General features: G+C 53.6%; 1 protein-coding gene across 1 annotated transcript in view; it reads right to left on the bottom strand.

Moving 5' to 3' along the window:
• Nucleotides 1-17474, bottom strand: part of LOC142908330 (uncharacterized) — a 30022-nt gene extending 12548 nt beyond the window's left edge. Inside the window, exons 1-4 of the mRNA XM_076058876.1 lie at nt 15562-17474; nt 12415-12565; nt 8985-9548; nt 4034-4155 (exon numbers count right to left, since the gene is read on the bottom strand). Coding sequence (XP_075914991.1) covers nt 4034-4155; nt 8985-9548; nt 12415-12565; nt 15562-15612 — 888 coding nt within the window. The 5' untranslated portion in view covers nt 15613-17474. The remainder of the gene's footprint in view (nt 1-4033; nt 4156-8984; nt 9549-12414; nt 12566-15561) is intronic.
• Nucleotides 17475-17929: the final 455 nt, after the last annotated feature.

Genomic DNA, 17929 nt, shown 5'->3' with positions numbered 1-17929 from the left:
AGCAGCACCATCATCATCAGCAGCACCATCATCATCATCAGCACCATCATCAGCATCATCATCATCAGCACCATCATTATCAGCACCATCATCATCATCAGCACCATCATCATCTTCATCAACATTATCAGCACCATCATCAGCATCATCATCAGCACCACCATCATCATCATCAGCACCATCATCAGCACCATCATCATCATCAGCACCACCATCATCATCATCAGCACCATCATCATCACCACCATCATCATCATCAGCACCATCATCATCATCAGCACCATCATCATCATCAGCACCATCATCATCATCAGCACCATCATCATCAACATCATCAGCAGCATCTTCAACATCATCATCAACATCATCATCAGCACCATCATCATAATCAACATCATCAGCAACATCATCAGCAACATCATCAGCACCATCATCACCATCATCATCATCATCAGCACCATCATCATCATCAGCACCATCATCATCAGCACGATCATCATCATCAGCAGCAGCACCATCATCATCAGCAGCACCATCATCATCATCAGCACCATCATCAGCATCATCATCATCAGCACCATCATTATCAGCACCATCATCATCATCAGCACCATCATCATCTTCATCAACATTATCAGCACCATCATCAGCATCATCATCAGCACCACCATCATCATCATCAGCACCATCATCAGCACCATCATCATCATCAGCACCACCATCATCATCATCAGCACCATCATCATCACCACCATCATCATCATCAGCACCATCATCATCATCAGCACCATCATCATCATCAGCACCATCATCATCATCATCAGCACCATCATCATCAACATCATCAGCAGCATCTTCAACATCATCATCATCAACATCATCATCAGCACCATCATCATAATCAACATCATCAACATCATCAGCACCATCATCATCATCAACATCATCAGCACCATCATCACCATCATCATCATCAGCACCATCATCATCATCAGCACCATCATCATCAGCACGATCATCATCATCAGCAGCAGCACCATCATCATCAGCAGCACCATCATCATCATCAGCACCATCATCAGCATCATCATCATCAGCACCATCATTATCAGCACCATCATCATCATCAGCACCATCATCATCTTCATCAACATTATCAGCACCATCATCAGCATCATCATCAGCACCACCATCATCATCATCAGCACCATCATCAGCACCATCATCATCATCAGCACCACCATCATCATCATCAGCACCATCATCATCACCACCATCATCATCATCAGCACCATCATCATCATCAGCACCATCATCATCATCAGCACCATCATCATCATCAGCACCATCATCATCAACATCATCAGCAGCATCTTCAACATCATCATCAACATCATCATCAGCACCATCATCATAATCAACATCATCAGCAACATCATCAGCAACATCATCAGCACCATCATCACCATCATCATCATCAGCACCATCATCATCAGCACCATCATCATCAGCACGATCATCATCATCAGCAGCAGCACCATCATCATCAGCAGCACCATCATCATCATCAGCACCATCATCAGCATCATCATCATCAGCACCATCATTATCAGCACCATCATCATCATCAGCACCATCATCATCTTCATCAACATTATCAGCACCATCATCAGCATCATCATCAGCACCACCATCATCATCATCAGCACCATCATCAGCACCATCATCATCATCAGCACCACCATCATCATCATCAGCACCATCATCATCACCACCATCATCATCATCAGCACCATCATCATCATCAGCACCATCATCATCATCAGCACCATCATCATCATCATCAGCACCATCATCATCAACATCATCAGCAGCATCTTCAACATCATCATCATCAACATCATCATCAGCACCATCATCATAATCAACATCATCAACATCATCAGCACCATCATCATCATCAACATCATCAGCACCATCATCACCATCATCATCATCAGCACCATCATCATCAGCACGATCATCATCATCATCAGCACCATCATCATAATCAACATCATCAGCAACATCATCAGCAACATCATCAGCACCATCATCACCATCATCATCATCAGCACCATCATCATCATCAGCACCATCATCATCAGCACGATCATCATCATCAGCAGCAGCACCATCATCATCAGCAGCACCATCATCATCATCAGCACCATCATCAGCATCATCATCATCAGCACCATCATTATCAGCACCATCATCATCATCAGCACCATCATCATCTTCATCAACATTATCAGCACCATCATCAGCATCATCATCAGCACCACCATCATCATCATCAGCACCATCATCAGCACCATCATCATCATCAGCACCACCATCATCATCATCAGCACCATCATCATCACCACCATCATCATCATCAGCACCATCATCATCATCAGCACCATCATCATCATCAGCACCATCATCATCATCAGCACCATCATCATCAACATCATCAGCAGCATCTTCAACATCATCATCAACATCATCATCAGCACCATCATCATAATCAACATCATCAGCAACATCATCAGCAACATCATCAGCACCATCATCACCATCATCATCATCATCAGCACCATCATCATCATCAGCACCATCATCATCAGCACGATCATCATCATCAGCAGCAGCACCATCATCATCAGCAGCACCATCATCATCATCAGCACCATCATCAGCATCATCATCATCAGCACCATCATTATCAGCACCATCATCATCATCAGCACCATCATCATCTTCATCAACATTATCAGCACCATCATCAGCATCATCATCAGCACCACCATCATCATCATCAGCACCATCATCAGCACCATCATCATCATCAGCACCACCATCATCATCATCAGCACCATCATCATCACCACCATCATCATCATCAGCACCATCATCATCATCAGCACCATCATCATCATCAGCACCATCATCATCATCATCAGCACCATCATCATCAACATCATCAGCAGCATCTTCAACATCATCATCATCAACATCATCATCAGCACCATCATCATAATCAACATCATCAACATCATCAGCACCATCATCATCATCAACATCATCAGCACCATCATCACCATCATCATCATCAGCACCATCATCATCATCAGCACCATCATCATCAGCACGATCATCATCATCATCAGCAGCAGCACCATCATCATCATCAGCAGCACCATCATCATCATCAGCACCATCATCAGCACCATCATCATCATCAGCACCATCATTATCAGCACCATCATCATCATCAGCACCATCATCATCTTCATCAACATTATCAGCACCATCATCAGCATCATCATCAGCACCACCATCATCATCATCAGCACCATCATCAGCACCATCATCATCATCAGCACCACCATCATCATCATCAGCACCATCATCATCACCACCATCATCATCATCAGCACCATCATCATCATCAGCACCATCATCATCATCAGCACCATCATCATCAGCACCATCATCATCAACATCAACATCATCAGCAGCATCTTCAACATCATCATCATCAACATCATCATCAGCACCATCATCATAATCAACATCATCAACATCATCAGCACCATCATCATCATCAACATCATCAGCACCATCATCACCATCATCATCATCAGCACCATCATCATCATCAGCACCATCATCATCATCAGCACCACCATCATCATCATCAGCACCATCATCATCACCACCATCATCATCATCAGCACCATCATCATCATCAGCACCATCATCATCATCAGCACCATCATCATCAGCACCATCATCATCAACATCAACATCATCAGCAGCATCTTCAACATCATCATCATCAACATCATCATCAGCACCATCATCATAATCAACATCATCAACATCATCAGCACCATCATCATCATCAACATCATCAGCACCATCATCACCATCATCATCATCAGCACCATCATCATCATCAGCACCATCATCATCAGCACGATCACCATCATCATCAGCTCACCACGGTGCTGCTCACCGATTCCTGGCTGCTGGAGTGGATGAGGGCCGAGCGATTTCTCACCACCACCGCCTCCTCCTCCTCCTCCTCACCATCGTCACCACCACCACCACCTCCCTCTGTGCCTGTAACGTCACCACCACCACCACCACGACATCACCCACCCACCACTCAATCAGTGTGTAGTGTGTGTGTGTCAGTGTGTGTGTGTGTCAGTGTGCGTGTGGGGAGCGGTGGGTGTAGCGGTTAGCGCTACGCTGCGCTATGAACCTGGCGACCCGGGTTCGATTCCCGCTCACGGCCAACACCGGTGACGATTATCTGAACCGGTCCCGGGCCTCCCCTAGGTCGACTCAGCCTCAAATGAGTACCTGGTGCGGTGTGTAAATATCGCCACTAGGGAGACAAAGGCGGTCGGGCGTGGTGCTGGCCACCCACCCCCTCGTGTACCGTTCTGGCCTTCATAGGTGCTCGCTAACAGCACTTGCCCCTACAGTCTGTTAAGGCTATACGGGGGATCTTTGTGACAGTGTGTGTGTCCGGCAAAACAACCCCCTACCTCCTCGCGGTGCCGGACGGGCAACTCTGTCGTGGACAGTGCTGTGGGGGGAGGAGCCAATTCCGATTGGCTCCTCCTCTCGTGGCGTCCGTGTCCACCACAGGGGCTAAACGGGGGCTCTGGACGGGTGCGAGGGGCTGGTAACCCCTCCACCTTCAATTAATTACCACCAAACCGCGAATAAAGTATATAACTAATAAGCTTGTGCCGGAGGCCCCGGGGGGCCAGGCGTCTATGACGTCTCCTGGCCAAACCCCAATTGGCGGAGCCAGGAGATTGAATCTCTACCCTCGGGGCTCCTCCAGAAACAACGAAAAGCCACTACGGTTGGCCACGTGGAATGTTCGAACGCTCACTGCGGAGGAGAGGCTGCCACTCCTCTGTCGGGAGCTGGACCGGTGCCGCCTGAATCTCTGTGGCATTCAGGAGGTCCAGTGGACCGGCTCTGGTTCCTGCCACCATGAGGGGTGGACAGTCCTCTACTCGGGGCAGCAGATTGCCAAACAACAGGGTGTGGCTCTTCTTTTGAACAAAAGAATGAAGGGGGCGTGGGAGCGTGGTGGTGAGGTGTGGGAAGCTGTAAGCCCAAGGCTACTTTGGGCTCGCCTTCCCATCAACCGGAGGCGGGGAATGGTGGTTGTGGTTACTTATGCCCCCACCGAAGATGAACATCCGTGGAGGGATGCAGGCAAAGCCGATGAGTCAGATGCCTTCTATGACCTCCTGTCACAGGTGCTGGCTGAAGTGGCCCCTCGGGATAGAGTCATCATGTTGGGTGACTTCAATGCCCAAGTTGGTCATGATGCTGGCACCTGGTCTGGAGTGACTGGAGGGCATGGGCCAGATTAGCTCAATAACAACGGTAGGAGGCTGCTAGATTTTTGTGCAGCCCATGGGCTTGTAATTACCAACACGCTGTTCCGGCATCGGCGCATCCACACAACATCATGGATGCATGCCAGGTCCAAGCAAGAACATCTGCTGGACTACATAGTGACAGACCAGCGGATGCGAGCCCATGTCATTGACACCAGAACCTACTGTGGAGCTGATCTGCCCTCTGACCATCGACTAGTCATCTGTAAGATGCGCCTGCCATTCTTCCACTCCGGTGGGGGGTGTACACCCAGGACCCCATTCCAACCTAAAGTGGCCTGGTCTCAGTTATCTGATGAAAGTTGCAAACGAGAATTTCATAATCGCTTGCGGCTGGGATTGGCATCGTCCCCGACTCCTCCTGATGTCGAGGGTAAATGGGTGAGGTTTAGGACTGTGACTCATGCAGCTGCAATGGCTGCTTTGGGTATGCGGTCCAGACCTCCCCAGAGACCCTGGCTGACAGAGGAGGTGTTCAGGATGGTTGAGAAAAAGCGACAGGCCCACTGTCATCGGCTACAGAATCCCACGTCAGAGAATGAGGAGGCTTACCGCAGCCTTTGCTCGGAGGTTCGGAGAGCCGTGAGGCACTGCAAGGATGGGTAGTGGTCGCGGGTTGCTGAGGAGATGGAGTCTGCCTCAGTGGCCCACGATCACAAATCTCTATTTAACTCCATAAAAAAAATAACCTGTAGCGCCACACCTATTACCATCATTAGGCGAAAAAACGGTGATCCAATCTCTGACCCCCAGGAACAGGTTTGCAGATTTGCTGAGCATTTCTGTGAGGTCCTGGGGGAGGGAAAATCCCTCAGCCAGGAAAACATCGTGGCACAAAGTGAGGATGACCCTGCTGAGGCTGCGGTGCCTCAAATATTGGAAGAAGTCACCCCCTGTGAGTGGCTGGCTGAAGTGCCATCTGTTGAGGAAGTACTGAAGGCGATCCGGAGTCTGAGACCAGGAAAGGCAGCGGGCAGAGATGATCTCCCAAGCGAAATGCTGAGGGAGGGTGGCGTTTGTGCACAGACTGCCCTAAATGACATCATAACAAAAGTCTGGACCACTGGACGGGTTCCGCAGGACTGGAAGGATGCCCTGGTGGTCCCCCTCTTTAAGAAGGGGGACCGCACAGACTGTAACAACTACAGGGGCATCTCACTCCGCAGTGTGCCGGGAAAGGTCCTGGCAAGGATTATTCAACATCGCCTTGCCAGGCACGCTGAGGAGAGGCTTGCGGAGCCCCAATGCGGTTTCAGGAAAGGGCGGTCCTGCACAGATGCCATATTTTCTGTCCGTCTGCTACAGCAGAGGTGTAGGGAATTCCAGCAAGACCTACATCTCTGCTTTATTGACCTGGTCAAGGCCTATGATACCATCAGTAGGGCTGGGCTCTGGGTTGGTCTTCGAGCAGAGGGTCAGGAGTACCTGACCCTCTGCTCACGATCATTAAGGACCTTCATTATGGTGAGCGGGCCCGGGTAAAACTACGTGGCCGGGAGTCAGAGCCATTCCCTGTACACCTTGGGGTGCGACAGGGATGTCCTCTGGTTCCCACATTATTTAACATCTATTTTGACCACGTAGTTGGTGAAGCCTTCAATAGTTGTACCGGGGGAATCTCCATATGGTAGAGATATAATGGGAGGCTGATCGATGCCCAGGTGCAGTCAAGGGATGGCTCCCTATAGCTCAACCACGTTATGTATGCCGATGATTTGGTAATAGCTGCTCATTCAGAGGAGTTGGAGACGCTGCTGCTGAGACTGGAGCGTGCCACTAAGAGGTGGGGGCCTTACCATCAGCCCCACCAAAACTAAGCACCTGCCTGGGTATTTTGTACCATCGGACACTCCACCCCCACAACTCCCAATCGGTGATGGGGCAGTTGTGGAGAGAGTGGAGAGTTTTCCATACCTGGGCAGTGTGCTTATGACCGGCTCCGGTTTAACAGCAGAGGTCTCACTCCGAATCAGTCGAGCGGCAATTTCTTTTCATCGGTTGCGTAACGCTGTGTGGAAACTTCTTGGTCTGTCACTCCGCACTAAGCTTCAGGTCTTCTCGGCCACGGTCATTCCCTCCCTTCTCTACGCTTGCGAAACGTGGACCCCCCTAATGGAACATCTTTGCCGGTTAGAAACATTTAGGCTGGCCTGCCTACGTTCCATCCTGGGTTTAACCAGACTGGATTGTGTGAGGAGCTCACAAATCCTTGAAAGATCTGGGCAAGGTCCCATCGGTGAGCTCCTCCGGCAGGCAAGGCTGCATTGGCTGGGTCATGTAGCCCGCATGCCCAGCCATCGCATGCCGAAACAGCTTTTGTTCAGTCGGATGGAGGGAGCTAAACGGGCGCGGCACGGGCTAGAGAAGAGATGGAGTGATGTGGTACAGGAGGACGTGGAGCTGAGTGGACTTGCCGATGACTGGTACCAGCGGTGTCAAGATCGGCCTCTGTGGAGGAGGCTCGTGAAGGACGCTACTGGGCAGTTGGAGGCAGTCGCCCTCCAACAACAACGGAGGGCGAAGGAGCGACGCTCACAACAATGAGCGGAGCGCCGGGTGGCTAAAGCACAGTAGGTTGGCACAGTAGGGGGAAAAGGTTGTGCATCAGCCAGTCATCTCAGTCAGTCGACCTGTGGCACCTGGGTCTGCCCCGTGACTTCCTGCCCGCGGGCGTTCGACACTTCACGTGGCCTCAAGGTGCACATAGCCTGGCACAAGCGTCGTGGTGACGTCACCGCCACTTAGTGGCGAATGGCGGTTGTTGTTGTTGTGTGTGTGTCTGTGCGTGTATGTAGGAGGTGGTGGACTACACACAAGGTGGTGGTGGACTACACGAGGTGGTGGACTACACACCAGGAGGTGATGGACTACACACAAGGTGGTGGTGGACTACACGAGGTGGAGGACTACACGAGGTGGTGGACTACACGAGGTGGTGGTGGACTACACACCAGGAGGTGATGGACTACACACAAGGTGGTGGTGGACTACACGAGGTGGTGGACTACACACCAGGAGGTGGTGGACTACACACCAGGAGGTGGTGGACTACACACCAGGAGGTGATGGACTACACACCAGGAGGTGGTGGACTACACGAGGTGGTGGACTACACACCAGGAGGTGGTGGACTACACGAGGTGGAGGACTACACGAGGTGGTGGTGGACTACACGAGGTGGTGGACTACACACCAGGAGGTGGTGGACTACACGAGGTGGTGGTGGACTACACGAGGTGGTGGTGGACTACACACCAGGAGGTGGTGGACTACACGAGGTAGTGGTGGACTACACGAGGTGGTGATGGACTACACGAGGTGGTGGTGGACTACACGAGGTGGTGATGGACTACACGAGGTGGTGATGGACTACACGAGGTGGTGGTGGACTACACACCAGGTGGTGGTGGACTAAACACCAGGAGGTAGTGGACTACACACCAGGAGGTGGTGGACTACACGAGGTGGTGGTGGACTACACGAGGTGGTGGACTACACACCAGGAGGTGGTGGACTCACCGATGGAGGACACGAAGTGCTCCTCGTTGAGGCTGCGTGAGTCGCCCACAGCTCCACCACCCGCCGGGCCCCCCACCCCTCGTGGGGGGCCCCCCCCTACCACCGGGGACCCCCCCACCACCGGACCCCCAAGTTGTTGTTGTGGTTGTGGTTGTTGTTGTTGTTGTGGTTGTTGTTGTGGTTGTTGTTGTGGTTGTTGTTGTGGTTGTTGTGGTTGTTGTTGTTGCTGCGTGGACGTTCCCTTGGGCGGCGCTCTACTGAGTTGTATCTTTGGCGGTGGTTGTTGTTGCTGTGGTTGTTGTTGTTGTGGTTGTTGTTGTTGCTGTGGATGTTGTTGTTGTGGTTGTTGTTGTTTTTGCGGTTGTTGTGGTGGTTGTTGCTGGTTGTTGGAGCGAGCCGGCTGTGCAGTTGACTCCAAGCCACCGCCTCCACCACCACCACCGCCTCCACCGCCTCCACCGCCACCACCGCCTCCACCGCCTCCACCGCCTCCACCGCCTCCACCGCCTCCACCGCCTCCGGTTGTTGGCGTCGTCGCTTCAACCATTTTCTTACGCTCAGGCTCTGAGTTGGCGACAGGGGTGGAGCGGTAGGGGTGGAGTGGTAGGGGTGGAGTGGTAGGGGTGGAGTGGTAGGGGTGGAGTGGTAGGGGTGGAGTGGTAGGGGTGGAGTGGTAGGGGTGGAGCGGTAGGGGTGGAGTGGTAGGGGTAGAGTGGTAGGGGTAGAGTGGTAGGGGTGGAGCGGTAGGGGTGGAGTGGTAGGGGTAGAGTGGTAGGGGTGGAGCGGTAGGGGTGGAGTGGTATGGGGTGGAGTGGTAGGGGTGGAGTGGTAGGGGTGGAGTGGTAGGGGTGGAGTGGTAGGGTGGTAGGGGTGGAGTGGTAGGGGTGGAGTGGTAGAGGTGGAGTGGTAGGGGTGGAGTGGTAGAGTGGTAGGGGTGGAGTGGTAGGGGTGGAGTGGTAGAGGTGGAGTGGTAGGGGTGGCGTGGTTGGGGTGGAGCGGTAGGGGTGGAGCGGTAGGGGTGGAGTGGTAGGGGTGGAGTGGTAGAGTGGTAGGGGTAGAGTGGTAGGGGTAGAGTGGTAGGGGTGGAGTGGTAGGGGTGGAGTGGTAGGGGTGGAATGGTAGAGGTGGAGTGGTAGGGGTGGAGTGGTAGGGGTGGAGTGGTAGGGGTGGAGTGGTAGGAGTGGAGTGGTAGGGGTGGAGTGGTAGGGGTAAAGTGGTAGGGGTGGAGTGGTAGGGGTGGAGTGGTAGGGGTGAAGTGGTAGGGGTGGAGTGGTAGAGTGGTAGGGGTGGAGTGGTAGAGGTGGAGTGGTAGGGGTGGAGCGGTAGGGGTGGAGTGGTAGGGGTGGAGTGGTAGGGGTGGAGTGGTAGGGGTGGAGTGGTAGGTGTAGAGTGGTAGGGGTGGAGTGGTAGGGGTAGAGTGGTAGGGGTGGAGTGGTAGGGGTGGAGTGGTAGGGGTGGAGCGGTAGGGGTGGAGTGGTAGGGGTGGAGCGGTAGGGGTAGAGTGGTAGTGGTAGAGTGGCAGGGGTAGAGTGGTAGGGGTGGAGTGGTAGGGGTGGAGTGGTAGGGGTGGAGTGGTAGGGGTGGAGCGGTAGGGGTGGAGCGGTAGGGGTGGAGCGGTAGGGGTGGAGCGGTAGGGGTGGAGCGGTAGGGGTGGAGCGGTAGGGGTGGAGCGGTAGGGGTGGAGCGGTAGGGGTGGAGTGGTAGGGGTAGAGTGGTAGGGGTGGAGTGGTAGGGGTGGAGTGGTAGGGGTGGAGTGGTAGGTGTAGAGTGGTAGGGGTGGAGTGGTAGGGGTGGAGTGGTAGGGGTGGAGTGGTAGGGGTGGAGTGGTAGGTGTAGAGTGGTAGGGGTAGAGTGGTAGGGGTGGAGTGGTAGGTGTAGAGTGGTAGGGGTAGAGTGGTAGGGGTGGAGTGGTAGGGGTGGAGTGGTAGGGGTGGAGTGGTAGGTGTAGAGTGGTAGGGGTGGAGTGGTAGGGGTAGAGTGGTAGGGGTGGAGTGGTAGGGGTGGAGTGGTAGGGGTGGAGTGGTAGGGGTGGAGCGGTAGGGGTGGAGCGGTAGGGGTGGAGTGGTCGGGGTAGAGTGATCGGGGTAGAGTGAGTACTCTGTGTGTGAGTACTCTGTGAGTACTCTGTGAGTGTGAGTACTCTGTGTGTGTGAGTACTCTGTGAGTACTCTGTGAGTACTCTGAGTACTCAATACCCTTGCTGTAGTAGTGTGTGTAGGCTGTGAGTACTCTGTGTGTGTGAGTACTCTGTGAGTACTCTGAGTACTCAATACCCTTGCTGTAGTAGTGTGTGTAGGCTGTGTGAGTACTCTGTGTGTGTGAGTACTTTGTGAGTACTCTGTGTGTGTGAGTACTCTGTGAGTACTCTGAGTACTAAATACCCTTCCTGTAGTAGTGTGTGTAGGCTGTGTGAGTACTCTGTGTGTGAGTACTCTGTGTGTGAGTACTCTGTGAGTACTCAATGCCCTTGCTGTACTAGTGTGTGTAGGCTGTGTGAGTACTCTGTGTGTGTGAGTACTCTGTGAGTACTCAATGCCCTTGCTGTACTAGTGTGTGTAGGCTGCGTGAGTACTCTGTGTGTGTGAGTACTCTTTGTGTGCGAGTACTCTGTGAGTACTAAATACCCTTCCTGTAGTAGTGTGTGTAGGCTGTGTGAGTACTCTGTGTGTGTGAGTACTCTGTGAGTACTCTGTGTGTGTGAGTACTCTGTGTGTGTGAGTACTCTGTGAGTACTCTGAGTACTAAATACCCTTGCTGTAGTAGTGTGTGTAGGCTGTGTGAGTACTCTGTGTGTGTGAGTACTCTGTGAGTACTCTGAGTACTCAATACCCTTGCTGTAGTAGTGTGTGTAGGCTGTGTGAGTACTCTGTGAGTACTCTGTGTGTGTGAGTACTCTGTGAGTACTCTGTGAGTACTCTGAGTACTCAATACCCTTGCTGTAGTAGTGTGTGTAGGCTGTGTGAGTACTCTGTGTGTGTGAGTACTCTGTGAGTACTCTGTTTGTGTGAGTACTCTGTGAGTACTCTGAGTACTCAATACTCTTGCTGTAGTAGTGTGTGTAGGCTGTGTGAGTACTCTGTGAGTACTCTGTGTGTGAGTACTCTGTGAGTACTCTGTGAGTACTCTGTGAGTACTCTGAGTACTCAATACCCTTGCTGTAGTAGTGTGTGTAGGCTGTGAGTACTCTGTGTGTGTGAGTACTCTGTGAGTACTCTGTGAGTACTCTGTGAGTACTCTGAGTACTCAATACCCTTGCTGTCGTAGTGTGTTTAGGCTGTGTGAGTACTCTGTGTGTGTGAGTACTCTGTGAGTACTCTGTGAGTACTCTGAGTACTCAATACCCTTGCTGTAGTAGTGTGTGTAGGCTGTGTGAGTACTCTGTGTGTGAGTACTCTGTGAGTACTCTGTGAGTACTCTGAGTACTAAATACCCTTGCTGTAGTAGTGTGTGTAGGCGATCTCCAGCAGGGTGAAGACGCTGGACATTCCTCCAACTCCTGAGCTGGCATAAGAACTCTCCAGGCCAGAGACACAGCACTTCAAGAGGTCCAGCATGCCCTTGTACACCTTCCTGGTCACCTCCTGGAGACACACGGAGACACACGGAGACACAGAGACACACAGGGAGACACAGGGAGACACAGCACTTCAAGAGGTCCAGCATGCCCTTGTACACCTTCCTGGTCACCTCCTGGAGACACACGGAGACACACGGAGACACACAGAGACACAGACACATAGAGACACAGCACTTCAAGAGGTCCAGCATGCCCTTGTACACCTTCCTGGTCACCTCCTGGAGACACACGGAGACACACGGAGACACACGGAGACACACAGAGACACAGACACATAGAGACACAGCACTTCAAGAGGTCCAGCATGCCCTTGTACACCTTCCTGGTCACCTCCTGGAGACACAGGGAGACACACGGAGACACACGGAGACACACGGAGACACAGACACATAGAGACACAGCACTTCAAGAGGTCCAGCATGCCCTTGTACACCTTCCTGGTCACCTCCTGGAGACACACGGAGACACACGGAGACACACGGAGACACACAGGGAGACACAGGGAGACACAGCACTTCAAGAGGTCCAGCATGCCCTTATACACCTTCCTAGTCACCTCCTGGAGACACAGGGAGACACACGGAGACACACGGAGACACACGGAGACACAGGGAGACACAGACACATAGAGACACAGCACTTCAAGAGGTCCAGCATGCCCTTGTACACCTTCCTGGTCACCTCCTGGAGACACAGGGAGACACACGGAGACACACGGAGACACACGGAGACACACGGAGACACAGACACATAGAGACACAGCACTTCAAGAGGTCCAGCATGCCCTTGTACACCTTCCTGGTCACCTCCTGGAGACACAGGGAGACACACAGAGACACACGGAGACACACGGAGACACACAGAGACACAGGGAGACAGCACTTCAAGAGGTCCAGCATGGCCTTGTACACCTTCCTAGTCACCTCCTGGAGACACAGGGAGACACACAGAGACACACGGAGACACACGGAGACACAGGGAGACACAGACACAGCACTTCAAGAGGTCCAGCATGCCCTTGTACACCTTCCTGGTCACCTCCTGGAGACACACGGAGACACACGGAGACACACAGAGACACACAGAGACACACAGAGACACAGCACTTCAAGAGGTCCAGCATGCCCTTGTACACCTTCCTGGTCACCTCCTGGAGACAGGGAGACACACGGAGACACACGGAGACACACAGAGACACAGACACATAGAGACACAGCACTTCAAGAGGTCCAGCATGCCCTTGTACACCTTCCTGGTCACCACCTGGAGACACACGGAGACACACGGGGAGACACAGAGACACAGCACTTCAAGAGGTCCAGCATGCCCTTGTACACCTTCCTGGTCACCTCCTGGAGACACAGGGAGACACACAGAGACACACGGAGACACACGGAGACACACGGAGACACACAGAGACACAGGGAGACAGCACTTCAAGAGGTCCAGCATGCCCTTGTACACCTTCCTAGTCACCTCCTGGAGACACAGGGAGACACACAGAGACACAGGGAGACACAGAGACACAGGGAGACAAAGAGAGACACACAGAGACACAGGGAGACACAGGGAGACACACGGAGACAGAGAGACACAGAGACACAGGGAGACACAGAGACACACAGGGAGACACAGAGACACACAGAGAGACACAGGGAGACAGGGAGACACAGAGAGACACAGAGACACACAGGGAGACACAGAGACACACGGAGACACACGGAGACACACAGAGAGACACAGGGAGACACACGGAGAGACACAGAGAAACACAGAGAGACACAGGGAGACACAGGGAGACACAGAGACACAGGGAGACACAGGGAGACACAGGGAGACACACGGAGACACAGGGAGATACAGGGAGACACAGGGAGACACAGGGAGATACATGGAGACACAGGGAGACACAAAGACACAGGGAGACACAAGGAGACACAGAGACACAGGGAGACACAGGGAGACACAGAGACACAGGGAGACACACGGAGACACAGGGAGACACAGAGACACAGGGAGACACACGGAGACACAGGGAGACACAGGTAGACACAGGGAGACACAGAGACAAAGGGAGACACACAGGGAGACACAGGGAGACACAGAGACACAGGGAGACACAGGGAGACACAGAGACACAGAGACGCAACACTTCATAAGGTCCAGCATGCCCTTATACACCTTCCTAGTCACCTCCTGGAGACACACGGAGACACACGGAGACACAGGGAGACACAGGGAGACAAAGAGACACACAGAGAGACACAGAGACACACAGGGAGACACAGAGACACAGAGAGAGACACAGAGACACACAGGGAGACACAGAGACACACAGAGAGACACAGAGACACACAGGGAGACACAGAGACACACAGGGAGACACAGAGACACAGGGAGACACAGAGACACACAGAGAGACACAGAGACACACAGGGAGACAGAGACACAGGGAGACACAGAGACACACAGAGACACAGGGAGACACAGGTAGACACAAGGAGAAACAAGGAGAGACAGGGAGACACACAGAGACACACAGAGACACAAGGTGACACAGGGAGACACAAGGAGACACAGGGAGACACAAGGAGACACAGAGAGACAGGGAGACACAGAGAGACACAGAGAGACAGGGAGACACAGAGAGACACAGAGAGACACAGAGACACACGGAGACACAGGGAGACACAGGGAGACACACGGAGACACAGGGAGACACAGGGAGACAAACAGAGACAGAGGGAGACACAGAGACAAAGGGAGACACAGGGAGACACAGAGACACACAGAGACACAATGAGACACAAGGAGACACACAGAGACACAGGGAGACACAGGGAGACACAGGGCGATAGTAACTCCACCCCCATCCTCTCCCCCCACACTCCCCCCACACCCCCCCCACACTCCCCCCACCCTCCACCCCCACACTCCACCCCCACCCTCCCCCCACCCTCCCCCCACCCTCCCCCCACCCTCCCCCCACCCCCCGCTCACCGAGTCAGGCACAGTGGATGAGGCCTCTCCGCTAGGCCCCATCCTGCTCATCTTGCCCAGCAGCAGCAGGCGCAGGGGCTCGGAGTCAAGGAGCCGTCGACAGCGCTTGAGGGTGAACCAGCCCACGCCCTGGCCCTCCAGCACGCCCGCTAGCGCTTCCTTCACCACCTGCTGGCCCTCGCTGACTCACGGAGAGAGACACGGAGAGAGAGACACGGGGTCACACAGAGAGACACAGAGAGACACAGAGAGACACACCCTGGCCCTCCAGCACGCCCGCTAGCGCTTCCTTCACCACCTGCTGGCCCTCGCTGACACAGAGAGACACAGAGAGACACAGAGAGACACAGAGAGACACAGAGAGAGACACAGAGAGACACAGAGAGACACAGAGAGACACACCCTGGCCCTCCAGCACGCCCGCTAGCGCTTCCTTCACCACCTGCTGGCCCTCGCTGACACAGAGAGACACAGAGAGACACAGAGAGAGACACGGGGTCACACGGAGAGACACAGAGAGACACAGAGAGACACAGAGAGACAGAGAGACACAGAGAGACACAGAGAGACAGAGAGACACAGAGACACAGAGAGAGACACGGAGAGACACAGAGACACAGAGAGACACAGAGAGACACAGAGAGACACACCCTGGCCCTCCAGCACGCCCGCTAGCGCCTCCTTCACCACCTGCTGGCCCTCGCTGACTCACGGAGACACGGAGAGAGACACGGAGAGAGAGAGAGACACAGAGAGACACAGAGAGACACACCCTGGCCCTCCAGCACGCCCGCTAGCGCCTCCTTCACCACCTGCTGGCCCTCGCTGACTCACACAGAGAGACACGAGAGAGAGACACAGAGAGACACAGAGAGACACAGAGAGAGACAGAGAGACACAGAGAGACACACCCTGGCCCTCCAGCACGCCCGCTAGCGCTTCCTTCACCACCTGCTGGCCCTCGCTGACACAGAGAGACACAGAGAGACACGCTGGGTCACGGAGAGACACAGAGAGACACAGAGAGACACAGAGAGACACAAAGAGACACAGAGAGAGACACAGAGAGACACAGAGAGAGACACAGAGAGACACAGAGAGACACACCCTGGCCCTCCAGCACGCCCGCTAGCGCCTCCTTCACCACCTGCTGGCCCTCGCTGACTCACACAGAGAGACACAGAGAGAGACACGGGGTCAGAGAGACACAGAGAGACACAGAGAGACAGAGAGACACAGAGAGACACAGAGAGACACAGAGAGACACAGAGAGACAGAGAGACACGGAGAGACACGGAGAGACACGGAGAGACACGGAGAGACACGGAGAGACACAGAGAGACACAGAGAGACACAGAGAGACACAGAGAGACACAGAGAGACACAGAGAGACACGTGGGGAGACAGAGAGAGACACGGGGTCACGGAGAGACAGAGAGAGACACAGAGAGACACAGAGAGACACGGGGTCACACGGAGAGACACGGAGAGACACAGAGAGACACAGAGAGACACAGAGAGACACAGAGAGACACAGAGAGACACAGAGAGACACAGAGAGAGACACAGAGAGACACAGAGAGACACGTGGGGAGACAGAGAGAGACACGGGGTCACGGAGAGACAGAGAGAGACACAGAGAGACACAGAGAGACACGGGGTCACACGGAGAGACACGGAGAGACACAGAGAGACACAGAGAGACACAGAGAGACACAGAGAGACACAGAGAGACACAGAGAGACACAGAGAGACACAGAGAGAGACACAGAGAGACACAGAGAGACACGCCCTGGCCCTCCAGCACGCCCGCTAGCGCCTCCTTCACCAGCTGCTGGCCCTCGCTGACTCACACAGAGAGACACAGAGAGAGAGACACGGGGTCACACGGAGAGACACAGAGAGACACAGAGAGACACAGAGAGACAGAGAGAGACACAGAGAGACACAGAGAGACACGTGGAGAGAGACACGGGGTCACGGAGAGACACGGGGTCACGGAGAGACAGAGAGACACAGAGAGACACAGAGAGACACGTGGAGAGAGACACGGGGTCACGGAGACACAGAGAGACACAGAGAGACACAGAGAGACACAGAGAGACACAGAGAGACACAGAGAGAGACACAGAGAGACACACCCTGGCCCTCCAGCACGCCCGCTAGCGCCTCCTTCACCACCTGCTGGCCCTCGCTGACTCACACAGAGAGACACGTGGAGAGAGACACGGGGTCACACAGAGAGACACAGAGAGACACAGAGAGACACAGAGAGACACAGAGAGAGACACAGAGAGACACAGAGAGACACAGAGAGACACAGAGAGACACACCCTGGCCCTCCAGCACGCCCGCTAGCGCCTCCTTC

The sequence above is a fragment of the Petromyzon marinus genome, assembly GCF_048934315.1.
Source record: "Petromyzon marinus isolate PM22_M1 ecotype Great Lakes invasive population chromosome 80 unlocalized genomic scaffold, UKy_Petmar_22M1.pri1.0 chr80_unloc.1, whole genome shotgun sequence".
NCBI classification, from domain to species: domain Eukaryota; kingdom Metazoa; phylum Chordata; class Hyperoartia; order Petromyzontiformes; family Petromyzontidae; genus Petromyzon; species Petromyzon marinus.
This window is presented reverse-complemented; position numbering and strand designations above follow the sequence as displayed.